This window comes from Macaca nemestrina, chromosome 18, assembly GCF_043159975.1.
Source record: "Macaca nemestrina isolate mMacNem1 chromosome 18, mMacNem.hap1, whole genome shotgun sequence".
NCBI lineage: Eukaryota > Metazoa > Chordata > Mammalia > Primates > Cercopithecidae > Macaca > Macaca nemestrina.
In genome coordinates this window covers 74,095,102-74,122,867 of record NC_092142.1, presented here as the reverse complement: position 1 = coordinate 74,122,867, position 27,766 = coordinate 74,095,102, and the positions used below count along the sequence as shown (strand labels likewise).

The window sequence follows — 27,766 nt, the reverse complement described above, 5'->3', positions numbered from 1 at the left end:
CGGTTCACATCTGTAATCCCAGCACTTTGGGAAACCGAGGCAGGCACCTGAGGTCGAGAGTTCGAGACCAGCCTGACCAACATGGAGAAACCCCATCTCTACTAAAAATAAAAATTAGCCAGGCATGGTGGCACATGCCTGTAATCCCTGCTACTCAGGAGGCTGAGGCAGTAGAATTGCTTGAACCCGGGAGGTGGAGATTGCGGTGAGTCAAGATTGTGCCATTGTACTCTAGCCTGGGCAACAAGAACGAAACTCCATCTCAAAAAAAAAAAAAAAAAAATTTCTTAAAGGTTCTGTAGAAAAGCAGTTTTAGGGGCCCAGGTGAAGGTGGGAAGGCCAGTTGGAGGTCACTGTCATGATCTGACGTGGCTTGTACCAGAGTGTAGACATGGAGGTGAAGCAGCCAGATGCTTGATCTACTTTGAGGTAGACCCTGGAAGGTGAGCCGCCCCTGACTCATCGTTTAAACTCCTCTTCAGGGCCACCTCCTTCAGGAAGCCTCTGCCAATCCCTGGCAGGCCAGGAGGAAAGGCCCCACGACTGTGGCTACTCTGTCGGAGTCCATCTCCGCATATCTAGGCCTTATCTTGACTTTCACGGGGATGTTTCCCAGATGGAACAGTAAGACCTCAGTGAGCCTCGCTCCATGGCATCAGGAGTTCTGTCATCTGGAAAATGTGCAGCTCTGTCTGGAATCTTCTGCCAGACATTCCCCTGTCAAACACTGAGCCCAAGGGCGTTGTAGAAAGGCCCTGCCCGAGGTTATCCAAGAGACCAGAACTTGGGCCAGCCTCCAGCATCCTAACTAGTCTGTCGTCTGTTCAGCCCCATGGAGAACAGGGCATCCTTCCGGAGGGGTGGGGCTGTCTACTGCCGTAGTGGAGCTCCAGAGGCAGAAGTGCAGTCTGGTGGTGTGACGCTGGAGAGACTGAGTCAGACCGTGACCCCCACAGCGTCAGTGTTTTAACTGAGAGCTTCCTGCATACCAGGTGCCGAGAACAGCCCCATACACCTTATACCTGAGTCCTTCCAGGGCTTCGGGAAGTGGATGCCGTGTGTCCCAATCAGGGCCACGGTGGTGCACGACTCCAGGGGTGCCATTCACAGAGCAAAATAGAGCAGCCACTCCCTGCAATGTGATGTACTTTGCTGCTTTCTCCTTCCTCCCTCCTTCTCTGCCTCCATCTCTACCTCCCTCTCTCCCTCCCTCCCTCTCTCCCTCTCTCTCTCTCTCTCTCTCTTTCTCTCTTACTTTCCTTCTTTCTTACCGAGTCTCGCTCTGTCACCCAGGCTGGAGTGCATGGTGTGATCTCGGCTCACTGCAACCTGCGCCTCTTGGGTTCAAGCTATCCTCGTGCCTCAGTCTCCCAAGTAGCTGGGATTACAGATGCACACCACCACACCTGGCCAGTTTTTGTATTTTTAATAGAGACAGGGTTTCACCATGTTGAAGCTGGTCTTGAACTCCTGACCTCAGGTGATCTGCCCACCTCAGCCTCCCAAAGTGTTGGGATTACGGGCGTGAGCCACCGCGCCCAGCTTCACTGCTTTGTGGATCCCTGTTTTACAGATGGAGAGGAAGCATGCTTAGAGAGTATGAAGATCATGCTGAAGCTCACACAGCAGGACCAGAACCAGGTCAGCCTCACCCCACCCTGCCCTGCCACTGGAGGTCAATGGTGACAGGAGCCTGGGTTCCTGTCAAAGTGCAGACCTCACTCCCCGCAGTGAGTTCCTTCCTGTTTTCACAAGGATTGTTCTCACTCCCAGGGAACAGCAAGATTTTCCTAGTGTCCCCTACCCCCCACTCCAACCCTGGGCGGACCCTTGGCCTCGGGCAACATCACAGGGCAGCTGCCGGGGATGCCTGGCATTCAAGCCTTGCTGAGAACATGAAACTGCTGCTCTGGGGACTCGCACTGGTGACCCCAATGTGGCAGCCGCTCTTTCGGCTCTTTAATAATTTAGAGAATGCATACAATTCAGCGGGCAGTTTCATCTCTGGGTTCAGAAACACAATGCCCAGGGGATTGCTGCCAGCGAAGAGTGAAATTTCACTTGTCACAGTGACCGAGGATGTGAGCCTGTTCCTGGAAGGGGCTCTGGTCTCTGGGTGTTTGTGAACATCCTAGAAGACAGGAGGCCAGCAGCCAGCGTGCCAGGAGCTTGAGGGTCTGCCCCAGCTCAGCTCTCCAAAGATGGGCCTTCCTGTGAATCCCTTTCCCCCTGTCTGTTGCCTGTAGGGGAGAGAGAGGGGGCTGCACAGACTGGTGTGTGTGGCTCCACATTTGCGTTTGATGCCTAGCTGCACCTCTGACCCCAGCCTCCCTCCATGTCAGCCCCTGGGAAAACCCTTGCACCAGGCCCCAGAGGGTCCTTGGGAAGCTTTCTGGGACACTTGCAGTTCCTAAAACTTGGCAATTGCCTTTTTCCCTTAAAAAAAAAAAATCATTCTTTGCCGGCTTGGTGGCCTATAGTCCCAGCACTTTGGAAGCCATGGCAGGAGGATTGCTTGAGCCCAGGAGTTTGAGACCAGCCTGGGCAACATAGTGAGACCCTGCCTCTACAAAACATAAAAAACAAAATTAGCCAGGGGTGTGTGCCTGGGGTCCCAGCTACTTGGGAGGCTGAGGTGGGAGGATTGCTTGAGCTCATTGGAGTGGAGGTTACAGTGTGCTATGACACCACTGCATTCCAAGCTGGGCGACAGAGTGAGACCATGTCTCAAAAAAGAACAAAAAAACCCAAAAATTGGCGGCCGGGTGCAGTGGCTTATGCCTGTAATCCCAGCACTTTGGGAGGCTGAGGCGGGCGGATCACGAGGTCAGGAGATTGAGATCATCCTGGCTAATACGGTGAAACCCCATCTCTACTAAAACTACAAAAAATTAGTCGGGCGTGGTGGCAGATGCCTGTAGTCCCAGCTACTGAGGAGGCTGAGGCAGGAGAATGGCATGAACCCAGGAGGCGGAGCTTACAGTGAGCTGAGATTGCGCCACTGCACTCCAGCCTGGATGAGAGAGCAAGACTCTGTCTCAAAAAAAAAAAAAAAAAGAAAGAAAGAAAAAAAACAAGAAAACAAAAATTGTTCTTTAAAAAAATTACACTTGAAAACATGATGTTAGGCCAGGCACGGTGGCTCATGCTTGTAATCCCAGCATTTTGGGAGGCTGAGGAGGGTGGATCATGAGGTCAGGAGATCCAGACCATCCTGGCCAACATGGTAAAACCCCGTCTCTATTAAAAAATACAGGCCGGGCGCGGTGGCTCAAGCCTGTAATCCCAGCACTTTGGGAGGCCGAGACGGGCGGATCCACGAGGTCAGGAGATCGAGACCATCCTGGCTAACACGGTGAAACCCCGTCTCTACTAAAAAGTACAAAAAACTAGCCGGGCGAGGTGGCGGGCGCCTGTAGTCCCAGCTACTCGGGAGGCTGAGGCAGGAGAATGGTCTAAACCCGGGAGGCGGAGCTTGCAGTGAGCTGAGATTCGGCCACTGCACCCCAGCCTAGGCGACAGAGCAAGACTCTGTCTTAAAAAAAAAAAAAGAAAAATTAACTGGGCGAGGTGGTGGGCGCCTGTAGTCCCTGCTACTCGGGAGGCTGAAGCAGGAGAATGGCATGAACCCGGGAGACGGAGCTTGCAGTGAGCCGAGATTGCGCCACTGCACTCCAGCCTGGGAGACACAGTAAGACTCCGTCTTAAAAAAAAAAAAAAAAAAAAAGAAAAGAAAAGAAAACATGATGTTAAGTAAAATTAGCCACACACAAAAAGACAAACAATATATGATTGCACTTATCCAAGATACAGAGAATAAGCAAATTTATGGAGACAGAAGTAGAATGGGGATTACCAGGGACTGAGGGGCTGGGGAGCGGGGAGTTATTCAATGACTACAGCATTTCTGTTTCGGAGATGAAAACGTCTGGAAATGGACAGTGATGGTTGCACAACATTGTGAATGTACTTAATGCCATGGAATTGTACACTTAAAAATGGTGAAAATGGTAAATGCTGTGTTATGTATATATATATATATATATATTTTTTTTTTTTTTTTTTTTGAGACGGAGTCTCACGCTGTTGCCCAGGCTGGAGTGCAGTGGCGAGATCTCGGCTCACTGCAAGCTCCGCCTCCCGGGTTCCCGCCATTCTCCTGCCTCAGCCTCCTGAGTAGCTGGGACTACAGGCACCCGCCACCGCGCCCGGCTAATTTTTTGTATTTTTTTTTTTTAGTAGAGACGGGGTTTCACTGTGGTCTCGATCTCCTGACCTTGTGATCCGCCCGCCTCGGCCTCCCAAAGTGCTGGGATTACAGGCTTGAGCCACCGCGCCCGGCGTTATGTATATTTTATCACAATTTTAAAAGTATGTTTACTGTAAAAACAAAAAATTGCACAAGAGGCCTGGTGCAGTGGCACATGCCTGTAATCCCAGCACTTTGGGAAGCCTGAGGAGGAAGGATCACTTGAGTTCAGGAGTTTGAGACCAGCCTGGGCAACATGGTGAAACTCCATCTCTACCAAAAAAAAATAATAATAATAATACAAAAATTAACAGAAGGTAGTGGTACGTGCCTGTAGTCCCAGCTACTTGGGAGGCTGCGGTGGGAGGATCATTTGAGCCCAGGAGGTCGAGGCTGCAGTGAGCCGTGATGGCACCACTGCACTCCAGCTTGGGAGATAGAGTGAGACCCTGTCTCAAAAAAATAAAAATAGGCCGGGCGGGGTGATTCATGCCTGTAATCCCAGCACTTTCGGAGGCTGAGGCAGGTGGATCATGAGGTCAGGAGTTCAAGACCAACCTGGCCAACATGGTGAAACCCTGTCTCTACTAAAAATACAAAAATTAGCCGGGCATGATAGCAGGTGCCTGTAATCCAGCTACTCAGGAGGCTAAGGCAGGAGAATCGCTTGAACCCAGATGTCAGAGATTGTAGTGAGCCAAGCTGGTGCCGTTGCACTCCAGCCTGGGTGACAGAGTGAGGCTCCATATCAAAAAAATAAAATAAAATAAATATCCATAAATCCATACTGATATAAATAAATGATTGAATACATAAATAAGTGAGGGAGAACAGGCAACCTCTCATCCAGAATTCCAAATCATCTCTATAGAGAGTCCACCCTCAGGAGGTAGAACATAGGAACTCCCTCCTCCTTGGCTGTGGATGGCAGACCGGGACTTCCTTCCAAGGAGTACCCTACAGAAAGCAGGGGGAAAAAGAGTCGCCTTACAGTGGAGACCCCTGACGAACACTCCCTCAGCCAGGTGGTCAGGGTGAGCCTCAACAGTGATCATACGTCATGTTGTCTGTATGCACCCTGAGATGATGGGATGAAAATGGCACTTGACCTCTGGGGTCTCCCTCCCTGAAACCCACAACCCAGTCTAATCGTGAGAAAAACGTCAGACAAATCCTAACTGAGGGACATCTATAAATGTTTTATTTCATTCTGTAAATGTTTCCAACACACCTCAAAACTGTCAAGGTCATCAAAAACAAAGTCTGAGAAACTGTCACAGCCCAGAGGAACCCAAGGAGATGCTGGGAACTTGGATGGGATCCCAGAACAGAAAAAGGACATTAGGTAAAAACTGGAGAAATCTTTGGCTGGGCACAGTGGCTCACGCCTGTAATCCCAGCACTTTGGGAGGCTGAGGCAGGTGGATCACTTGAGGTCAGTAGTTCAAGACCAGCCTGACCAAAACCGTATCTTTACTAAAAATACAAGAAAAAAATTGGCCGGCGCAGTGGCTCACACCTGTAATCCTAGCACTTTGGGAGGTTGAGGCGGGCAGATCATGAGGTCAGGAGTTTGAGACCAGCCTGACCAACATGCTGAAACCCCGTCTCTACTAAAAATAAAAAATAAAAAATAATTAGCCGGGCACGGTGGCACGCGCCTGTAATCCCAGCTACTCAGGAGGCTGAGGCAGGAGAATCGCTTGAACCCAGGAGGCAGAGGTTGCAGTGAGCTGAGATGGAGCCACTGCACTCCAGCCTGGGCAACAGAGTGAAACTCCATCACCAAAAAAAAAAAAAAAATTAGCAGGGCATGGTGGCATACCCCTGTAATCCCAGCTACTTGGGAGGCTGAGGCAGAAGAATCGCTTGAACCCAGGAGGCAGAGGTTGCAGTGAGCCAAGATTGTGCCACTGGGGTCCAGGCTGGGCAAGAAGAGCAAAAGTCTGTCAAAAAAAAAAAAAGGAGAAATCTGAATCAACTGTGGACTTCAGTTAACAAAGATGTATCAGTATTGGTTCATTACTGATGCTACACGTCCCATGCTGATGTGAGAATTTTTTTTTTTTTTTTTTGAGATGGAGTCTCCCTCTGTTGCCCATGCTGGAGTGCAGTGGTGCGATCTTGGCTCACTGCAACCCCTGCCTCCCGGGTTCAAGTGATTCTCCAGCCTCAGCCTCCCAAGTAGCTGGGATTATAGGTGCACACCACCATGCCCAGCTAATTTTTGTATTTTTAGTAGAGATGGGGTTTCACCACCATGTTGGTCTTGAATGCCTGACCTCAGGTGATCTGCCCACCTTGGCCTTTCAAAGTGCTGAGATTACAGGCGTGAGCCACCGCTCCCCAACTGACGGGAGATTATTATTAGTGCCTGGTAATCATTGCACTCTCCCAGGGCAGAAGCTCCTTTGCCAGAGAAGTCCCTGGTCACCTGAAGGCGGGTACAGGGAGAAAAAGAGCCACTTCCCAGCCCTCAGCCCCTCTAGACATGGCAAGGCCCTGGGGACAGAGGCCAGCTTGGGTGTTGGAAGAGCTGGGCGTGAAGCTTGTCTCTGCACAGATTTACTCCATGGCCAGGTCCAAATTCCTTTCCCTCCAGAAGCCAGGGACAACAATAGTCCCGGTGTGAGGGCCTCGCTCAGCATTCAAGGACCCTCTCAGGGCGCAGGCGCCTGCTCTGACAGCCCAGCTGTTGCTTCTGGTTGGAACTGCCAGCCTTGAAGCCCCAGAGGCTGTTCCCTGTAGGACGGAGTGAGTCATCCTGGGATCATTTGCCTGCCAGGAGTGGGTGAGGGAGGAGCAGCTGCCGTCTTCACAGACACCTGGTAGTGTCAGAAGAGGGCATGCACTGCCCTGGTGAGGCTCCTCTGGCTGCCCCCAGGCCCACACCCAAGGATCCCTGCCTCAGAGTAAGTGAGTGCTCTAGCCAGGGTCCCCTCTCACTCTGCTAAGGGCTGGGTTAGTGATGCCCTACATAAGCAGCCGCTTGGGCGGTCGGAGGCAGGACAAGATGCGTTGGAGGGTCCAGGTCCATCTGTGCCCCTCCCTTGGGCTCTCCTTTCCCTGTACCCAGGCAGGTGGAAGGGATCTTTCTCCCATTCTGGCTGGGGCACCTAGAGATGGGGGAGATGGGAAAGGAGACAGAAACAGTGGGCCCCAGGTAGGAGCGAGGGAGGCAGGCAAGGTCTAGGCAAGGAGCGAGGAAGAGGGCCAGGGTGGTGGTGGGTGGGGGCATCAGAGACAGCGGGGCATGTGGCCAGGAGCCCGGGCGCCAGGCTGAGCTGCTGCTCCCAGCTCAGGAGCCCCTGTGCCAGCTGGATGCGGGCGGGTGGGCACGGGCAGGGCCACGTGCCAGACATGCACAGAGCGCCCTTTGAGGAGGTGGCAGCTGTGGGTCCAGGCCCCCCTCCTCTTGCTGTGGCCCTGCTTGGCCCCTCCAACAATGCCTTGCTGAGCACTGGGCTGTGGATGCTGATGTGCACAGTTGGGAACCCCACTCAAGAGGTGAAGGGGCAACCATACTAAACCGGAGCAGGGAGGTACACCCCATCATTGCCAGAACAGGGACTTGGGTCTCTTGTGGGAGGCCTGGATTTCCCTCTTTCTCGCATAACTCATACCCCCTCATTGCTGCTGGCCTCTTGGGATCCTCCCCTGGACACTCCTGGAGAAAAGATCAAGGCTGCTTGCCCCTTGGGGAAAAAGGCCGAAAACCCAGTCGGTGACCTGCTACTGGGGGCTTTTGGGAGCTGGGGGAAGTCAGCCTCCTGCCTGGCTCTGCTTCCTCCATCCAGCCACCATGGCCTCCTGGCACAGCATCCCTGGCAGACAGAAGGGCCCGCCCCCCACATGGACACCCACACAGAGATTCCCTAGGCAGCTGGAGCTCTCTGTCTGCCCCCAGCCTCATGGAGCTGGCTCTGTCTTTCCTCCCTGTGGTGGGTAGCGCTGACCTCTGGGCACTGCCCTGGACCCCAGCCCCACTTGCTCTAGATGCTCACCCACTGTCCCCAGGCAGCAGAACAGAGGGGTCAGACCCCTGCTCCTTCCTTTGGGTGGGTGAGGGATCTCAGTGCCTAGGCCTATGAAACGTAGGCAACAGCAAGGCCCATGGGCAAGAGCAAGGCCTGCCTGGCAGGGGTAGAGGGATGGGGACGAACATGCATGTGCCCAGTGGCTGTGGATGCCATGTGTGGGCACCATGGTAGATGCGGAACAGCTGAAATTGGGGGTGTCTGGCCTGGGGAAAGGAAGTCTCAGGCCCACGAAGGCTTGTCTTCCAGCCTCTGGGAGGACGATGGGCTGAGGGTGGGCCCAGGAGTGGGGGTTACAAGGACACAGGATCCTCCCTAGAAGCCAGGCCAGATGACTTCAGGATGAGCCAGACTGTTTCCGGGGAGTGGGAGCTCCTCTTCCCTGGGGGTCTCGGGGCTCGCTCTCAGCTGGGGGAGGGCAGAGGGGCTCCCGGAGGCCTGCTCTGCTGCCCCGCGATCGCCTTCCGCCGGCCGACCCCTCCCCCGTCTGCGCCCGGACCCAGGGCCTAGGAGGCCGGCCAGGGCCACAGGGCAGGCGCCCAGCCCCCGGGGACGTGCAGTGTTGGGGGAGGGGACTGGTTAGGCGACCTGGAGCTGGTGCGACCGGAGGTGGCCTGCAAGGGATGGGCGAGGAGCGGAGGAGACCGCGCCTCTCCGCCGAGTTGGGCCGACAGAAAAAGGCCAAGGTCTGGGGTCCTCGCCTTTAACGTGGCCCCGGCCGCGGAGACGGGGGGAGGGGCGGCGCGGGCGGCGCATGCGCGGCGCGGCTGGAGCCGCCGGACTGTCCGGCGTCCGGGAACGCTAGGGAGCCCAAGAAGCCGGAGAGCGCCCGGACCCCTCGCGGGGGCTCTGAGCGGCGCGGGCGGACCCGAGCCCCCAGCCCGCGGGTGCCGCTGCCCGCCAGGCCCCGGGGGCGACGGCCAAGATGTCCGTGCCGGTGAGTACCGCGCCGCTCCGGACCCCGGGCCGGCTGCCCCCCGCCCGCCTGCGACCTCGCGCCGCCCGCGCCTGATGCCTCGCGACCTCGCGCCCCTGGGCCTGATGCCGCGGGGGCTCCCGGACTGGGGGTCGCCTGACCGGGGTCTGCTCGGCCCCGGGGGAGAGCGCACAGTCTCGGGGAGGCTCCCACAAGCCGGCCTGTATGCCCCAGCCTTTGCATCCTCTTTGAGGAGAGCCAGGTCGGGCTGGGGTCCGTGTTGTCCCCTCGGGGAGCCCCCCAAGATGGCTGGGTCGGGAAGGCTCTTTGTTGGTCCGGGAAACCCCTGGGACAGCTGGGCCAGGCGGGAGTCTGCCGCCCGCCGGGACCCCGCAACAGGACAGTTAGGCCTAGCGGGGAGGGGTCTCTGCCACTCCCGGGACTCCCTTCCGGGACTGCTGGGCTGGATGAAGGGTGGGAGGCCTGTGCTGCTCCTCCAAGACCTCCCTCTGATTGCTGCCCTGCGGCGCTTCCGGGACTCCCCTGGGGTGGCCAGGTTGGGGCGCGATCTCTGCCAGTCACCGGAGCCACCCCTCCCCCAGGACGGCTTGTCTGGATGGGAGCCGTGCCTGCCCTCCACAACTGATGCGCTCACTTTCCTGGGAAGTTTTTCTCCCGCCGCGGAACCCCCGGGGCCCTGACTGGCCGCTTGCTACCCGTTGGCCGTTGGCCGTGGGCGTTTTCTATCCGACACCCCCTCTTCCTGGCCGGGCAGCCTGGGTTTGGCAGACCCCCGGGCCATGGTTCCACACTTGGGCACTGGCATCTCTGAGCATCTCAGTCTCATATTCTGAGTACAGCAAGTGATCCTGGCTACCCTGGGTGACTAGGCCTCACATTACAGATGGACAGACTGAGGTGGGAGGCGGACACCCTGGCGAACTGCCAGGAAGGGACACCATCCGCACCTGGTGAGCTGTGGCCTCCAACCATCGTTTCCCTGCCTAGTTAGGGGCTTTACCCTCCAGAGCCCTGTCCACTCTGGCCTTGTTTCTGGAACTGCTCCTCACCGGGAGGACCCAATCCTTTCCATGAAGCAGGCAGTGGGGGCTTCCTGGCAAGTGGCCTCTTCATTAACTACTCCAGAGTGTGTGCAGATGACTGGAGGGGAGGCTGGCCAAGTGCAAAGCATTGTTACTGCGCAATTAAAGATCCCGCTCCCGCCCACCTCCAGAAGTGGTAATGCAGTTACAGATGAAAAAATGAGGGCTTCCAGACTGTGCTGAAGTAAGCCCTGCCATCCGTCCTGGTTCAGAGCATAATCGCCTCGTCTTCAGAAAGAAAGAAAACAGAGCATGCCTACCAAGCCCTTCCTCTCTTCTGCTCTGCTCTCCTGGAAAGTTCTGGACTTCTCTGGCCCAGGGCCTCAGGAGACTGGCCAGCCCCGCTCCTGTGGGCACGAGACAGAGGGACAAGGTGAACCACCTGAGCCTGCTGGAGGGCCAGTGTCCCAGGGCAGTAGTGATTAGGGAATGTCAGTCTGGCCACATCCGAGCCCGCGTGGGCCTCTATGGGGAGGTCTCCATTTGCTTTGGTCTGGTTGTCCACAGTCAGAACCAAGCTCTGGACAGAGTCTGGGATGGCGCCCTGACCCCTTGCCTTACAGGACTTTGGGCAGCCTTCTTTGGCGCTGTGCCTCATCTGTAACAAGAGAGGGACGGCAGGCTGGGTAGGACTTGGACAGATAGGCACCGTTGTGGGGACCTGCAACCTGGCCAGACCATCACGGGCTCCAAGTCACCTCCTACCCTCTCCCTTGTAGTCACAGCCCAGCAGAATTCTGCTAGGGGTGGGCAGGGGTCTTCGCCATCTGTCCGTTATGTGCCTGGCTGGCAGATCAGCATGGCTCTCTCTCCTGGGACCTTGGGCAGTGTGTGAGGTGGTGGGGCCAAGAGGAGAATTCATTTTTGGAACAGTCTTGAAGTGTTCGGAAAATTGCTTTCATGTGCTGAGGAGGCCCTGTGGAGGCTTCCAGACCAAGCTGCCTGCTCAAGCCCTGCCCTTGGAACCCAGAGTGGCGACTGCTCAGGGACACGTCTGGGTTTTAAGCACACCCATTCATTTGGGCAGTCTTTTCCTAGATGGGCTGACGCAGGCACTTTGGCCCACAGAAATAAGATACTTCAGAAGGGGGTGGGAGGGTAAGCAGGGTGAGAGGTTGGTGGGCTGATTGTGCGGGGAGCAACCCCATGAGTGTTGGGGCAGGGGGCACGTCGGGGGTCAGCTGGTGTCACCTTGTCGTTTGACTCACATGGAGTCCCGGACCCAGAGAGGGGAAAGTCCCAGGGCGTCCCAGCTGCCTGCTCAGTGCCCCTTCCTCTGCTCCAGGCATAGAGCAGTGCAGTGCTCAGGCGGTGCCTGGATACCCCATGCGTATTCCCATGCCTTCTTCTTGGGCATGGCTACCCAGCGCCCTGGGCCTGTCTCTTCCTGCAGCTGAGAGGACACATTTGGAAGGAAATGTGCCGCCCATCTCAGACCTCTGGCTGGCATTGGCTTGGGAGTCCATGTTTAGGGGTGGCAGGTGCTGGCCACACCCGGCCCCGCCAGGTGAGAGGCCAGCTTCCAGTTGCAGAGTGGCCTCCTTGCTATCTGTTCTGCCTCTTGCTTCCCATCTGTGAAGTGAGTGCAGCCACTCCAGCTCCTCCTGTGCTCCTTCATTGAGGGATGGCTCCTTTCAGGGATGCTGCCTTGTGTGCTGGGCACTGGGCTCAGGGTCTCACAGGCCCACAGAGGGCCTGTGTCGTGTCTTGCCAGGGTCACATGGCCAGTGAGAGGTGGAGCCAGGGTGGGAGCCGAGTGTGGCAGGATCCACAACCATAAAATGACCATCATCCTGCATGGCCTCTACCTGTGGGGGCCGCAGCCTGTTGAGCTGTGGACGGCAGCCAACCCTCTACCTATGGCTTCCCAAACATGAGTTTGCGTCACCCCTTCTGTGTCCCTGGGAGGCAAGGCAGCTTGGGCTCAGAGCAGGTAGCACCCAGGGTTGTGTAGCACGGTGGGTCTAGTCCCAGCCAGCCCCAGCAGTGGTAGATGGAGATGAGTGGACCAGCCTGCATCTGGTTGAAACCTTGGCCAGCAATCCTGGGACTGGCTCTGTGCCAGGCAGTGGTGTGAGAGGGAGAGCCGCCCAAGGAGCCATGAGGGGCTGGCCTGGGCAGCCAGGCAGCGGACAGAGAGAGTGGGAAGAGGCAGTGTCCATGTTCAAAGTCCGCAGCTCAGGCACCACCGCCCCTGCAGCACCCTCTCCGGCCACTGGGCCTTGGCTCAGCCTGTCCCTCCCTCTATAGGAAGTGATCCCCAGCCAGCTGCCTTCTTCACCAGGTCATTCCCGTTCACCTCGAGTTCTGCGAGCCTGGGGTCTCAGCCACTCTCCTCAGAGCCTTGCTTAGGGCTGAAAGGGGTTCCTGGAGAGGCTGCTTCGGGGTGGGGAGAGTGTTTTGGTGGGTCAAGGGCGAGGGCTCTAGAGTGAGCAGTGTTGGCTCTGTGCCTTGAGTGAGTTACTGAACCTCCTGAGCCTCAGTTTCCTCCTCTATGTCGTGGGGATGTTAACAGCACAGAGCTCCTGGGGTTTTGTGAGAACTTGGTGAGGGGCGCCCAGAGCTGTTAGAAGGAGGGTAATTAAGTAACAGCAGCTACTGCTATGGAGATTATTGTCTTTATGTGGCCGTGGTTGGCTAGTGCAGTGGCCCAGACTCCATTTCTGACTCCCAGGCAGCCAGCATAGGGAGGAGGCTGGGCTGGGCCCAGACCGATTGGCCTCTGCCCCCAGGGTTCCGTGGCCCTTTCTTTATGGTCAGTGTGGTTTCCGCCAAGGCCTTGGTGGTGGGATGACCCTGGCCTCTCCCCTGCCCGGGCGTGGCCTGCAGGACCCTAGCCTCTTGAGCCTTGGATAGGCAGGTCCTTGTCTTCATCCCATCCAGAGAGAGTGACCTGCACTGAGGCCACCAGCTGGCCCATCGCATCTAGGCAGCTGCTGCCCTGCTCCAAGTGCCCCCAGGAATGAGGCGGCATTGCAGACCGTGGGAGCCACCGCAGTGGTGCAGGCCTCTGCTCAGGTGTAGTCTGCAGCAGCTGGGCCAGCACAGGGCAGCCAGGGCCTGGAGGGAGGCTGGTTCCACCCCTGCCTGAGGATCATGGCTCCTACAGCCGGGAGGGTGAGTGGGGGCCTGGGTAATACCTGCAGACCTCCCCATTTCCTACCACTGGTGCCCTGGTGTCCTTGGGCCCATACCACCTTCCCTCTGTGTGCTTACCTTCACCCCGGCCTTGGACTTGGCTTCACTGCAGCCCTGCGTGTGTCCTCCCAGTCAAGCCCCATGGTTTCTGTGGCTCACTCTCAGTCCTCGTGTGCTGAGCCGTTGTCTCCCTCTCTTCAGGAAAAAGGAAAAGAGTTCTGGGGGACAGGTTGGGGACCTCAGTAGAGGAGTGGAAGGTATGCTTGCTTTGTTGAGATGGTCACAAGTTGCGGCTCTGAAGTTAATCTCTTCTCCAACGGGGATTAGAGGCTGGGAAGGTTTTTCAGTCATTTTAATTTATTGTTTAAGCCCTGCCAAATTCCAAGAAGAATTTGAAGCAGATTATAGCAGAAGACACAAATAGTCTGGGATCATGAAAAGATCTGGAATTATGTAATGTATTGTGAAGGAGGAAGAATTATCCCAGAAAGCCTGGGCTCAGTAGGCCTCCAAATTTAACTTGAAGCTCCCTGATGGTCAGGGCAAAAAGAGTAGCATGGTGGGTTTGGGCTTGCAGTATCTGTTTTTGGTATTTGTAATACCATGTATTTTTTCTTTGCTTTGTTTTATTTTTTACCAGTCGAAACTCTTACTGAGGTAAATTTTACATGTTGTGAAATGTGCAGATGTTAAACATACAGTTAGTTGGATGAGTTTTGATTAATATAGACCTTCATGTAGCCATCAATCAAATCAAAATAACAAATGTCTCCATCACCTCAGAAAGTTCTCAAAAGCCCCCTTACAGTCAAGATTCTATCACCCTGGCTTAAGTTTGCCTGTTCTTAAACTTTCTGCAACTGGAAGCCTGCAGTAGATGCGCTTTGGGGTCTGGCTTTTTTCTCTTTTTTTCTGAGACAGAATCTCACTCTGTCACCCAGGCTGGAGTGCAGTGGCAGGATCTCGGCTCACTGCAACCTCTTCCTCCCGGGGTCAAGCGATACTCCTGCCTTAGCCTCCCGAATAGCTGGGATTATAGGTGACCACCACTATTCCCAGCTAATTTTTGTATTTTTAGTAGAGATAGGGTTTTACCATGTGGCCAGACTGGTCTCGAACTCCTGACCTCAGGTAATCCGCCCACCTTGGCCTCCCAAAGTGCTAGGATTACAGGCATGAACCACCAAGCCCGGCCAAGTCTGGCTTTTTTCATCGAGCATATTGGTTTTATTCTTTTTTTTTTTTTAAATAGACGGAGTGTCATTCTGTTGCCCAGGCTGGAGTGCAGTGGCGCGATCTTGGCTCACTGCAAGTTCCACCTCCTGGGTTCAAGCGATTCTCCTGCCTCAGCCTCCCAAGTGGCTGGGATTACAGGTGCCCACCACCATGCTGGCTCGTTTTTGTATTTTTAGTTGAGACGGTTTCACCATGTTGGCCAGGCTGGTCTCAAACTCCTGATCTCAGGTGATCCACCTGCCTTGGCCTCCCAAAGTGCCGGGATTATAGGCATGAGCCACAGCACCCAGCCCCAATAGTTTATTCTTTTTTCTGAGACGGAGTCTTGCTCTGTCCCCCAGGCTGGAGTGCAGTGGCACGATCTCGGCACACTGCAAGCTCTGCCTCCCGGGTTCACACCACTCCCCTGCCACAGCCTCCCGAGTAGTTGGGACTACAGGCACCCACCACCATGCCTGGCTAATTTTTTGTGCTTTTAGTAGAGATGGGGTTTCACTGTGTTAGCCAGGATGGTCTCCTGACCTCATGATTGCCTGCCTTCGCCTCCCAAAGTGCTGAGATGACAGGTGTGAGCCACTGCGCCCGGCCAGTTTATTATTTTTTGTTGCTGAGCAACGTTCCAGTAATGGATGTGCCACAAGATATGTATCCATTCCCTTGTGGATGGATATCTATCTCTACCTTTAGTGTGCTGTGTCTGTATCTGAGTTTCAGTCTTGCTGTGTTGCCCAGGCTGGCCTCCTAGACTCAAACGATCCTCCTGCCTCAGCCTTCCCAGTAGCTGGGACTGAGCCACTGAGGCCAGCTTGTGCTGTGTGTTATTAAGTACTGGAACACCAGCACTATTGTTGGCAAAATACCCCATTTAAGTATTTTATAAAAACTGATATCCAATTGTATGCCTTGAGACATACCTGGAGATCTGTGTCCCCAAATCCTGGATCTACCAAAGTTACTTGTTTGCTCAGAAAGTGGTATGACCACACTCCTCCCTGTCCCATCCCTCACCAGGTGTCTTAGAGTTTGAACTGCCTTTTCGCAGGTTATCTGGGAGGTTAAGTGTCTTAGGCTGTGGAGTCATCTATGTTTCTGCCAGGACCGGTGACAACTCCAGAGGTCCTGGTTGGGAGGTTTCTAAGGAGAGCAGGAAGCGGGAGAGGATGGAACAGAAGCTGCCTGTGTTCCTCCTCCTCCTTCCCAGCCTACACAGATTCCTGGGCTCTCTCTTCTTCTTCCCTGGCCATCTGCCAAGGCACCCCTCCAGGAAGACCCCAGCACTGGAATCCCCAAGCCCAGGAGGCATGCACCACTGAGCCAAGACTGAGGAGGGTAGAGGGAGACTCCCTGCGTCCCGGGCCCCCAGTGTCTGGGTTTCTTCTGTGTGCTCCTGAGGCCACCCTGGCTCTTCACACCAAAGGAGCTGGCTTGCCTCTGCTATTTTTACAAATCCTTGCTGTTATTTTTTTCTGCATAATGAGTCTTAGCAAAAGAGTCACCCATCTGCTCAAATGTCACCTCCGCAGAGAAGCCCTCAAGCACCTTGCATAGAACAGCTTCCCCCATCCCTCTGCTGTCTGCTTTGCAAGCATTTATGTTTGTGCCCCTTAACACACACCTTGGAGTGTGAGTTCCCTGAGGACACAGCTGTCCTTTTACACAGCAGTGCTGCCAACAGTTAGACCTCAGTCAGGAGGTGCAGATGCACGAGTTTTGCTTTATAATGTGCATAATGAAAGGGACTGCAACCAGCCACTTCCTGCTTTCCCCAGAGCAGTCCAAGAGGAGACCCTGCCTGCCTCCAGTGTTGGCGGGTGGATCTGGGGGCAGCAGAGCTCCAAGGAAAGATTTTTGCCCCCGTCTCTCAGACAAGGTTTCAGGGAAGGTAAGGGATGTTCAGGGCATCTGAGGAGCGGTGTCTGTGCAGCCTATAGGGAGAGCAGGGAGGGCTTGGTTGGGGGATGGACTTAGCACATGGGGTAGGCCAAGGGAGGGTGTGCCCTGGTGCCCAGCGGGTGGGGCCAGTGTATGATGGCACAGAGTGTGGGTGTGCTGCGGGCAGTGGGACACTAGAGTGCCCCTGTGTGCTTGCAGGCCACCTGTGCCATCACTCTTATGGCCCTGGGGCAGCCAGGGCTGTTGGTGGTAGGTACATTTAACAGATGGGCAAACTGAGACCTGAGCTGTACAGTGACTGGCTGAAGGCCCAAGGCCAGTTGGAGTCATTAATATCTGCTCCCTTCCTCTAGTCTAAGCCTAGGTCTTCCAGGGCAAAGGAGCCTTTATCTGTAGGCTGGCGTAGGCTCCAGTGGGATGCTCAGCCTATCCCCATGATGCTGTCTGTCCAGGGAAGGAGAGGAAGCATTGCTTTTCCATCAGGCACTGTGGCTCATGCTTATAATCCCAGCACTTTGGGAAGTCAAGGCAGGAGGATCACTTGAGCCCAGGAGTTGGAGACCAGCCTGGGCAATATAGTGAAACCCCATTTCTACAAAAAAATTAAAAAATTAGCCAGGCGGCCGGGCGCGGTGGCTCAAGCCTGTAATCCCAGCACTTTGGGAGGCCGAGACGGGCGGATCACGAGGTCAGGAGATCAAGACCATCCTGGCTAACACGGTGAAAACCCGTCTCTACTAAAAAATACAGAAAACTAGCCGGGCGAGGTGGCAGGCGCCTGTAGTCCCAGCTACACAGGAGGCTGAGGCAGGAGAATGGCGTAAACCCGGGAGGCGGAGCTTGCAGTGAGCTGAGATCCAGCCACTGCACTCCAGCCTGGGCGACAGAGCGAGACTCCATCTCAAAAATATAAAAAAAAATAAAAAGTAATTAGCCAGGCATGGTGGTGCACACCTGTAGACCCAGCTAGTCAAGAGGCTGAGGTGGGAGGATCGTTTGAGCCTAGGAGGTTGAGGCTGCAGTGAGCTATGACTGTGCCACTACACTCCAGCCTGGGTGATAGAGACCTTCTCTTTAAAAAAAGGAAAAAAAAGCATTGCTTTCCCTGTGGCTGCCACAGCTCTGTCTTCTCTGTATTCACTCTTTCCATCACTGCCATGCAGAGCCTCCAGGGTCCCCTCTTGTGACTCCACTGACCCCTGGCCTGCTGACCCCAGAGTGGCCGGGTGGGTATCTGTGGATGTGGGCACCTGTGTTCTGCGGAAGCAGCCAGGAGTGGGCAGCAGATGGTGTGTGAAGTCAACCCCCTCCGCCCAGTACGCTGGGGCTGGTTGCCATGGGAGAGCAGATGGCTGGGCTGGGTTGAGCTGGGGAGGCCTCCTGACCACACCCTCATCCCTGCCCACTGGCCAGTCAGCGGAGAGCTGGGCAGCCTCCAGCCATGGAGCTTCCTCTCTGAGCACGAGGACTGAACTTGCCCCTTTGCCCCTCTTTCCCCCTTCCAGCCAGGACTGAGCCCCTCTCTTTCCCCTCCCCCAGTCAGTGCTGAAGGGCCACCTCTGCCATAGGGCGCAGATGCAGGAGGGGGACCTGGTGGTCAGCAGCAGGGCAGAGCTCACATGGCCCCTCCTTACTGCACACAGGGGCACTGCTGGTCCAGGAGGACCTGTCTGGGAGGGCCCTGTGCTGGTATCCGCCCCACCTGCCAGCCCCAGGAGGCTGGGCAGGAGGAGAGAGCTGAGAGAGGAGGGTGCACAAGAGGAAGGGGTCGCTGGGGTGGGCGGAGAGCCTCTGAATGGCGCCCCGGGGCTGCCTTGCTGGACCACTCCAGCCTCGGGCCGCTGCGAGCTGTGCCCCTCTCTGAGGCAGGTACCTCCGGCAGGGGCCTCTGCTGCTTGTTAATTTCCAGATAATTTGGAAAGTTGTGCTGCCTCTTCCAGTGCTGTTCCTGACAGGCCTGAAGTGGAGGCGTAGGGCTGGATTTACTGGGATGCGGGCCAGGACTTGGAGCGCAGGGAGGCCCCACCCCACCCCTGTGCTGTGTCCCCTACCTGGCAGCTCCGCCCTCACACCTTGGGTCCTGCCCCTGACCCCGGGTCTCTGGGGACTGGCCTCGGGCATGCCAAAGGGGATGACCACTGGAGGGATTTGGCTTTAGGCTGTAGGGCCCGCCCACCTTCCCACAGTCAGAGCTGCTACTGTAATGACAAACCCTGCCCCGCAATCACTCCACCCTCGAGAGCAGGGAAGGATGGGAAAGCCCTTTAAGGCAACAGCTCCAGCTTGAGTCTTGAGCGCACGCTCTGCGGTCTGGGGTCACCCGGGGTGCTTTCTGGCAGGCACCCGCCTGGGTTATGAGGTAGAGGGTGCGAGCTCTGCTGGCCGTGAGAGCTGCGTGGGGCATTGCCCTTCTCTCTGCCTCCAGGTAGCTGTCGTCTGTCCTGGTCCCAGGGCAGCAGTGAGGAATGACTGGTGTTGGGGTGTAGGCTGTCCATTCTGGGTGTAACAGTAGGCTCACCTCTGCGCTATCCACAAGGGTTCCGTGCCCTTGCCTGGGTTTTTTTGTTTTTTGGGGTTTTTTTTTGAGATGGAGTTTTGCTCTCTCACCCAGGCTGAAGTGCAATGGCGCAATCTCGGCTCACTGCAACCTCCACCTCCCGAGTTCAAGCGATTCTCCTTCCTCAGCCTCCTGAGTAGCTGGGATTACAGGCATATGCCACCACACCCGGCTAATTTTGTATTTTTAGTAGAGACGGGGTTTCACCATGTTGGTCAGGCTGGTCTTGAACTCTTGGCCTCAGATGATCTGCCTGCCTTGGCCTCCCAAAATGCTGGGATTACAGGCATGAGCCACCGTGCCCGGCTGTTTTTTGTTTTTTGTTTTTTTTTGAGATGGAGTCTTGCCCTATTGCCCAGGCTGGAGTGCAGTGGCGTGATCTCAACTCACTGCTACCTCCGCCTCCTGGGTTTAAGCGATTCTCCTGCCTCAGCCTCCTGAGTAGCTGGGATTACAGGTGCCTGCCACCACGGCCAGCTAATTTTTGTAGTTTTAGTTGGCCAGTCTAGTCTTGAATTCCTGACTTCAGGTGATCTGCCTGTGTCCGCCTCCCAAAGTTCTGAGATTACAGGCGTGAGCTGCCTCGCCTGGCCTCTCCTGGGTTTTGAGCTTGCCACTGTGAGTGTCCAGCCTAGGGGGATGGCGTCAGCTCTCATTGGCCCTCCAGAGATACCGTTTCTTCCTGTTCCTGCGGCTGGCAGTGCTCACCTCCGGCCTCAGGAAATCCTCTCCTGCTGGCGCTCCCAGAGCCGGCCATCAACCAAGCCCACCCTCACTGCTGCTGGGAGGCCAAGGCTTCAGGAGGGGAAGGGCTGCGGGCCTTTACACTGTGCAAGCCAGTTTTAGCCTGCTCTTTTCACTTTAGTTTGTTGTAAGCATCTTCTTGCATTATTTAAGTCTTTGGAAGAGGCCATCTAATAGCTGCAAACTATTCTATTGAGGGGCTGTGGTTTTTCTCACCGGTCCCCTGGAGTTGGCATTGATATTTTGCTCCATACTTTGCTGTCATAAATACTGCAGTGGACATTGGTGAACATCGAGCAAGAAAACTTCTCCTGTGCATTGGGTCTGTCCTGAAGGCAGATGTCAGAAAGTCCAAAGAGCAGGAACCCTATCCCAGACTTTTCTTTCCACTTGGGTCCAGTATAACCCCCTCCACTCCACTTAGTGTCCTGGTGTGCTGGGTCTACCTGTTTTCTGTATAAACAGCTACTCCAGGCCCTGAGGGGTTGGAGACATCCCTTCGAGCCTGTGAGCTCATCTTGAACCTGGCTGGAGGTGCCAGGCCACTCCTGCGATGACACAACTGTCGGGGAGGGCCCTGTGCTGGTGTGCTGGCCACATTGTCTGCAGCTGTCTCCCTTGGTCCGGCAGCAACCTCTCCCAGCTCCTTCTCATCCAGGGCCTCTCTCCTTGCTGCCAGTCCCACTGTGTGTGTGCGCATGCGTGTGTGCTGTGTGTATGCAAGTATGTGCCTCTGCACTTATGCGTGACTTAACCACCGCCATCCTCCAGACTAGGGCAGCCTCAGATTTCTTCACCCAGGCCAGCGCATCCCATGAGGGCCACCTCTGAGGTCCCATCCAGTCAACAAATGTTTACTGCACCCCTTCTCACCAATGGGGCTAAACTTCATTGGGGTGGGGGTGGTGCTGGCCCCAGTGCTAAACTCATATTTTTTGGAGAGGAGGGTGCTTAGGTCTCAGCTGCCTGTCCTTTTGCAGTCTGAGTGTGACAAGGGTCTTTGGCTTTTCTGAGCCTGGAGTGCTGCTGTCCCTGTCCCTAGATTCCCTTCCAGCTGCAGGGTGGGCTGAGGTCTAGCAGCTCCATTTCTTCCCTGGCTCTGTCTCCTCTGTTCCCTGAAGTGTATGGGATGGGACAGTGGTTGCTAAACTGGGTCTCAGTCTCTTCATGTGAAAAATGGTCCTAGGCCATGCACAGTGGCTCACGCCTGTAATCCCAGCACTTTGGGAGGCTGAGGCGGGTGAATCACTTGAGGTCAGGAGTTCGAGACCAGCCTGACCAATATGGTGAAACCCCGTCTCAAAAAAACCCAAAAAACGGCCGGGCGCGGTGGCTCAAGCCTGTAATCCCAGCACTTTGGGAGGCCGAGACGGGCGGATCACGAGGTCAGGAGATCGAGACCATCCTGGCAAAACACGGTGAAACCCCGTCTCTACTAAAAAATACAAAAAACTAGCCGGGCGAGGTGGCGGGCGCCTGTGGTCCCAGCTACTCAGGAGGCTGAGGCAGGAGAATGGCGTAAACCCGGGAGGCGGAGCTTGCAGTGAGCTGAGATCCGGCCACTGCACTCCAGCCTGGGCGACAGAGCGAGACTCCGTCTCAAAAAAAAAAAAAAAAAAAAAAAACCAAAAAACAAACTGGGGCTAATGGTGAGCCTGTTTTGCAGGATTGCTGTGTGCACAAAATAAGTGCATGGGCATAGGGTCCCTGGCACTGGCTAGGCGTGGAGGCTCTGCTGGGTATGTGGGGCTGCATCCCTGTCCTTGACAGCAGAGGTCCGGGAGGCTGGACTGGGGGTGGGGTAGGTTCTGCCCCCATATACCCCAGCCAGAGCCTGCCCAGTGGGTGCTCCTTCCCCACCCCCCAGCTACATCCCCTTCAACACAGTGGGGCTTAACTCCTGGGGCCTTGTTTCCAAAGCGGAAATGCCATTCTGGGAGGCACAGGCTTTGGGGGGAGGGAATTTAAGTGGAAAACGAGCAAATTTTTGAAATGCCTGTGTCGGAGCCTGTTCCCTTTGCTGCCTCCCGCTCACACCAGCAGCCCCACCCCCAGTGCTGCTCTAATCCAGCTCCTGGGGGAGGAGGGCCCCATCCCTCAGGGTCCCAGCCATCCACCTCCTCTCTGCACCCCTCTCCTTGGCCAACTAGGATGGAGCAGGGGCCGGCTCCCTTGAGGGCCAGGCCTTTTGTGTCCCTGCCCGTCCCTGCAGACTCCTGCCTGGAGCCCTGCCAGCAGGGCACTGCCTGCCCATGAGGCCTGGTCTCCCCTTCCCACAGAAGTGGAGGCCCAGGGATCACCTGAGGCTCCTGAGGGTCCCGCTGGTTCAGACCTGCTCTCTAGGAAGCTGGTTTGTGTGCCAGTCAGGCTGAGGAGTGGGTGGCTGGACAGGGTCAGTGCAGGAGGGGCCAGGCACAGCTCTTGGGAACAAGCAGGAGGAGATGCTCCAGGCAGCCTCCCTGAAGGCTGGCTCCTCTTCTGAGGTGAGGTGGGCTGTGTCCAGGAGGCAAAGGGTGTTGGCGAGCTGTTCTGTTCCTCCTGAGGACTCTGGGTCACGCTGTGTCCCATCCCACTGGTCCTTCCTCACCCGCTGTGCTGTGAGTTCTGGCCAGTGGTTCCCAAGCCAAATATTGAGGAAATGCAGACGTCCAGTTTTTTGGGAGGGGTGGGACGCAGGAGTCTGCTTTTAAACAAGCTCCCCAGAGCACCTGAGCAGCCAAACCTGGGCTGCCCTAGCCACTTTTCAGATGAGAAAGGAGCCCAGAGAGGGGAGAGGGTCTGCCAAGGCGGCACATCTCGCCAGGTGCTGTGTAGGCTGAGCCTTGGGTGTCAGGCAGAGGGGCAGCTGCAGGCCCACCTAGGCTTATGTCTGTCATAGGCCACGCTTGAGAATTCTCTGCTGTGGGAAGCCGGGTCCACCCCACTGCTTCCCTGCCACTAGGGCTGCCTCATGGCATCCCCTTGCTCAGCCAGTGGCCCAGGATTGTTGACTGAGGGTCCTGTCTGGTCTGGACCAGGCTCGTCTTACGTTCTTACTGCAGGTTGTACATCCCTGGCCAGGCCCAGGGGCTCTGGCACCGTGGTTTTGCTGCAGGGGGTGACAGTCACTGACCTGCAACCGAGCAAGGGGCAACTCAGGACAGCCAAGGTTGTCTCCACTCCGTTTCCCCTGGGTGATTCTTCCTTCTGTCTCCCTCATTCCCCCAGTGCCGCCCTCCTACCCCATGTCGCTGAAGCAGATGAGTTGGAGCAGGACTCAAGAGGGTACTGGGCCCAGGTTTTAGGCTGAGCCTAGGAATGAGTAATGAGAGGAGGCAGATCAACTCAGCTGGAGTCCCCAGATGTCGGCACAATTCAGGGGAAGATAGGTGCTGCCCGTGAAAAGTGCTGGATTGAGAGCTCGCCAGCCTCCTTGCTTGAGGCTTCATTTCCAGGGTCTTTACACGGTGGGACCGTCTACAGTCGGAGCTGTGGTGGTGGTGATTCTTCTCCTGCAGGCTGGCGCACGCCCCCTCCCCTTTCCCACTAGATTCAGATCTGAGTCCCACGGCCCATCGACACGCGATGAATGCCCTGGGGTTGGTTAGCGGGAAAGACAGAAGTCGACTTGACGCCGTGGCTCGGCTCTGGAGGAGGAAGGCAATCCGGGCAGCCTTCCCAGAAGTGGAGGCATTTGCATAGGCCTTCGGTGCGTTCTCGCCCGGGTGGAAGGCGGGGACTTGGATTTGTTGGAGAGCGGTGTCCTGCGCTCTAGGCTGGAAGCCTGGCCTCGGCCGGGTGCCTGGAGCCTCGGGGTGGGAGGTGGGGGGCGGGGCGGGGGGCGGCACCTACTGGGCGGGCTTCTGTCTGCGCGCCCGCGCCGCTGACAGGCGGCTCATTTGCATGGAGAGCGGCGGCGGCCAATGGGCGCGCGCGGCTGGGCATGCTGGGATCGGGCTGGGCCGGCTGGGCCGCGGCGGCTGGCGGATCGCGGCTGGACCGGCTCTGGGTGGCCGAGGTGGCAGCTGCGCGGCGGCAGCGGGGCAGCTGTGGCGCTCTCGGAGCCCCGAGGGCACGCGGCCAGAGCAGCTCGGTGTGCGCCACCGCGGGAGCCGGGGCCCCAGGCCCGCTGGACACCATGAACCACCTGGTGAGGGCGGCAGGCGGGGCCGGGCCGCGTCTGGGCTTCGAGGCGGTAGCCCTGCCGGCTCCGGGTCTGGCGCGGGCTGGAAGGGGTTAAGTGAGCGGCATTTCCTGCCGGACCTGCGGGGCCTGGGAACCGCCGACCGGGATCCGCGGCCCCGGGACCTCCTTGCGCCCTGGTCGGGGAGCCGGGAGGCAGGAACCGCGGGGGCTCCGGAGCCTGCGCGCTTCGGGGGCGTTGGCGGGGCCGGGCACGGGGGCCGCCAACCGGCAGGAAGATGCCTGTGTCGGGAAAGTGACTGGCGGGGCCCGCGCTCCCCGGCCGGCGGCCGCCTGCTGTGTCACCTTGGGCCTCTGCGCCCTGCCTCCGAGCCTGTTTCCTCGGCTGCGAGGAGGGACCGTTGAGTCTCGGGCGGGTGGTCCGTCTGGTGTGGCGTGGGACTGCCCACCGCTCCCGGAGAGGGAGGAGCTCCGGGGGACCGAGGCCGGGCGGGCAAGTGCTTGGCGCCAGCGGGGAAGGCTGTGCGGCCGGAGCACCCGGGTCCGGTTAATGATTCACTCCGGCCGCCGGCGCTGGGTTCCGGGAGCGGAGCGGGGGTGGGGGCGGGCGCGCCGCGGGCTTTGCAGCCCTGCACGCCGAGCGCCGGTGGAAGCCGGGTCCTGGCTGGCTACAGGAGTCCTAGCTGCACACGAGAGTCGCGGGAGTGGGCCGGGGCCGGGTTCTACAATGTGAACGTGAAGGCTTTGGAGTCCATGGTTGGGGGACCCACAGAGCTAGAGCAGGGGCGGGGCTGCCTCTCGGCGGAGGTGAGGGAGCTGGGAAAGCTGAGATTTGCCTAGGGGTGCGTGGTGAGGGGCTTACGACCCGGAAGATGGGGTTTTGGGTTCCTATCGGGAACAGCAGCTCCTTTTCCCACCACAAGGCTCCCGTTCCCTCTTAAGAGTCCCTGGTGTCCTTTCCCGCACTCCTCCTGGGTCCCACTGCTTTTTTGGTCACCTCAGAATGACCATGGGTTGATTTCCTTACTGGATTCGGCCAGGTGAGATGTTTCCCATCGCCCTGGGCCGGGGCACGCCCCCTCTTGTGCTCATTCCTTTCCTTCGGTGGAGAGTTGGGTGGTGGGGACTGGCTGGCCTGTGAGAGCAGGTGTCGGGGTGCCTGGAGAATCGGGGCCCAGGTACCGGGGCGGCGGGGCTGTGGGGAAAGGAGCTTTGGGGAGGAGCTGCTGACGCTTCCTGCTGGCACTGCTTGCTTGGGAGCTGGGTGGAGGCAGGGCAGGGCAGTTCCAGGTTCTGCCAGGAAAGTCACCTTGGGCTGGGGCAGGAGGCTTGGAGCTTCTGGCCGTTACTGTTTGTCGGAGCAGGAGGGTGAGCCCTATGGACTGGTACCATGGCCCCAGGTCTGGGCAAAGAATAGAAATAAGGACAGTGCCACTAGGGCCTCCTGTCTGTGCAGGAAGGGCCCTGAGACAGCTCTTAAAGCCCCTTTCCCATTATACGGATGGTGCAGATGGGGACACTGAGGTACAGAGAGACAGTTAGTTGTCCTCAGAACTGGATCCAGAACCTGGTCTCCTGACATGGCCCCCAGTGCAGCACCACATGTGGCTTCTGAATTCCCAGTCTGGGATTGAGGAAGCTCTGGTCCTTGGGGGACCACCATGCTCTTTTGGGATTATCAACTTGGTAGGGACCCTCTGGTTCCAAGGCTGTGCCTTTGTGGCCCTCTGCTGGCATCTACTGTCCCTTTAGTGGGTCCTACTACCCTTTTCTCCTGAGCCTGGACAACTTCTTCCCTTGACCTCAGGAGCCCACAGCCAGCTGAAGCAGCTAGAACCAACCAGCAGGGGAGGTGCGCTCCAGGGGGGCTTCTTGGAGGAGGCAGTATTGGAGTCAGACTTGAAGTGTGGGGCGTGGAGTTGGGTGATAGGGATGTTTCTCCAGCAAAGACACTGGGCAAGCCTCTTCTTCAGCCCCCAAAAAAGGGGCTGCAGGGTGGTCTCCCTGTAAGAGGGCGGGGCTCTGCCCTCTGTCAGGCCCTTCCTGGCCCTCTGAGCACAGGAGAGGCCCTGGCTCCATCTGCATCTTGCTGCCCTGACTTCCTCCCACCTCTAGGTGCTAGTCTGGGGCAGAAGTAGGGTGAAGGGGCGGGTCCAGCCTCCTTGATGACTCAGTTGGGGTTGAAGGTGGGAGCTACCCCTATTCTGGGCCTGTTGCTGTCTCTGAAGTCAGGGGTCAGCCTCACACTGAACTCTCTGCCAAAAGTCCGGATCACAAGCATGAGCTCCAGCAAGTCCACTTGAGTGAACCCCGCTGATCCTGCCTGCAGGGGTACAGGCCTGGGGCCTGCCAGCCGTCCCCACTGTCCATGGGGTGTTTTGGGTTGCAGATTCCATGTCCTGAAGCAGGAGGGCCCTCCCCATGCCACCTCCTCTGCCCAGCCTCTTAGGGACAGTGCCTGGGATGCCCTGGCAGGAGTAGGGGCTGGGGCGTGCTTCCAGACCATAGCTGGCCTGGGCATAAAGGCATCTGCTGTGGCACTGCAACGAAAGCCAGGCTGTGCTCTGTGCTTGTGTCAGGGCACCCTTGGCAGTGGCCACCCCACAGGTGTCTTTTTATTCCCTCCTGCTGCTGAGTGTCACGCGTGGGGCTGAGGGCCTGCACGCCTTCCCTGCCTCATCCTCTCCGAGGTTTCACGCCCTACTAAGGCCGGCAGGACAGGAGCCATGCTCCCCTGGGGTGGCTCTGGAACGTGGGCCCCGCGCATAGGCTATGTGATCTGCCCACGCCCTTGCTGCCTGCCACCTGGGCACCCAGGACTTGAGCCCAGACCCTGGCCACCCAGTTGTCTGTGGGAGTATTAGGGGAAGATGCCACTAAACTGGCAGGTCCTGGAGTTCCACCCAGGATAGGGACATGGAGGAGGGAAGAGGAGGTGCCCCTCAGAGCCTGAGGCCAGGGCCAAGTGGGGTGATCAGGACCCCTCCAGGTGGGTCCCGGGTGCGGATGGCCAGTTGGGCGCACGCTCATTGGGCCTGCATCCGTTGGCCATGGAGGCTCTTTGGGACAAGCAAATAGAATGCTCCAGAAATAAACTTGGCCCAAGTTTGTGACGGTTCTGGGTATGAAAGAAAGCAGTGTTTCCCAAGTGCCTGCTGTGTGTGAGGCTCTGTGCTGGGGCGGGTGCATGTGTGTGTTGGGGGTGTGGACAGGAGGGGTGGGAAAGGCCCGTGACATTTCCTCTCGTGGTTTCCACGAACCCAGGCATCACCCCTGGGTGGAGATAAAGTGGAGCCACCCAGCTCTACTGTGTCTGAGCCTGGGGTTGGCGTCTGCTGCTTCTGGACTCAGTGACCCTGGACTGTCAGGGAGCTTCTGAGCCTTGGTTTTCCTGTCTAGTAAGATGCAGGTATTTCTGTCTTATGGGGTTGTTTTGAGGGTTAAATGAGCTGGTGGCTGTGAGGGAAAGAACTCTGCCTCCGGCAGGGAGGAACTGTGCTGTTCTTACTGTTGTGAACCTAGTGACAACTGTGGTCGTGTTACCCGTTTCCTTGTCTGCTCCCAACCCCGGGGTCTTGGGCAGAGACCAGGAGTTCTTGCCATTTTCTCCCAGCTCCCACCTTGTGCTGGCTTGTGGGTGCTGTGCTGAAGTCACATTTGCTGGGTGAAAGGGTGCAGGCCAGATGTGAGCCAGGCCTGGCAGAGAGGGTTTTGGTCAGTGGTGATACCTGCAGTGTTCTCTGCAGTTGGCTCGGGCTGGCCCTGCTCCTG

At 57.1% G+C, this 27,766-nt stretch overlaps 1 protein-coding gene across 7 annotated transcripts in view; it reads left to right on the top strand.

The window, feature by feature from the left end:
• The first annotated feature begins 1,584 nt into the window (after nt 1-1,584).
• Nucleotides 1,585-27,766, top strand: part of LOC105491272 (BCAR1 scaffold protein, Cas family member) — a 45,695-nt gene continuing 19,513 nt past the window's right edge. The window contains exon 1 of one of the 7 annotated variants that reach the window (XM_011757498.2): nt 1,585-1,641. In XM_011757498.2, coding sequence (XP_011755800.2) covers nt 1,600-1,641 — 42 coding nt within the window. In that variant the 5' untranslated portion in view covers nt 1,585-1,599. Of the gene's footprint in view, nt 1,642-7,067; nt 7,162-8,894; nt 8,973-9,039; nt 9,224-9,455; nt 10,708-23,814; nt 24,003-25,010; nt 25,036-27,766 lie in introns of those variants that run through there. The other 6 variants (XM_011757497.3, XM_071084961.1, XM_011757501.3 and 3 more) reach the window with 6 other exon arrangements.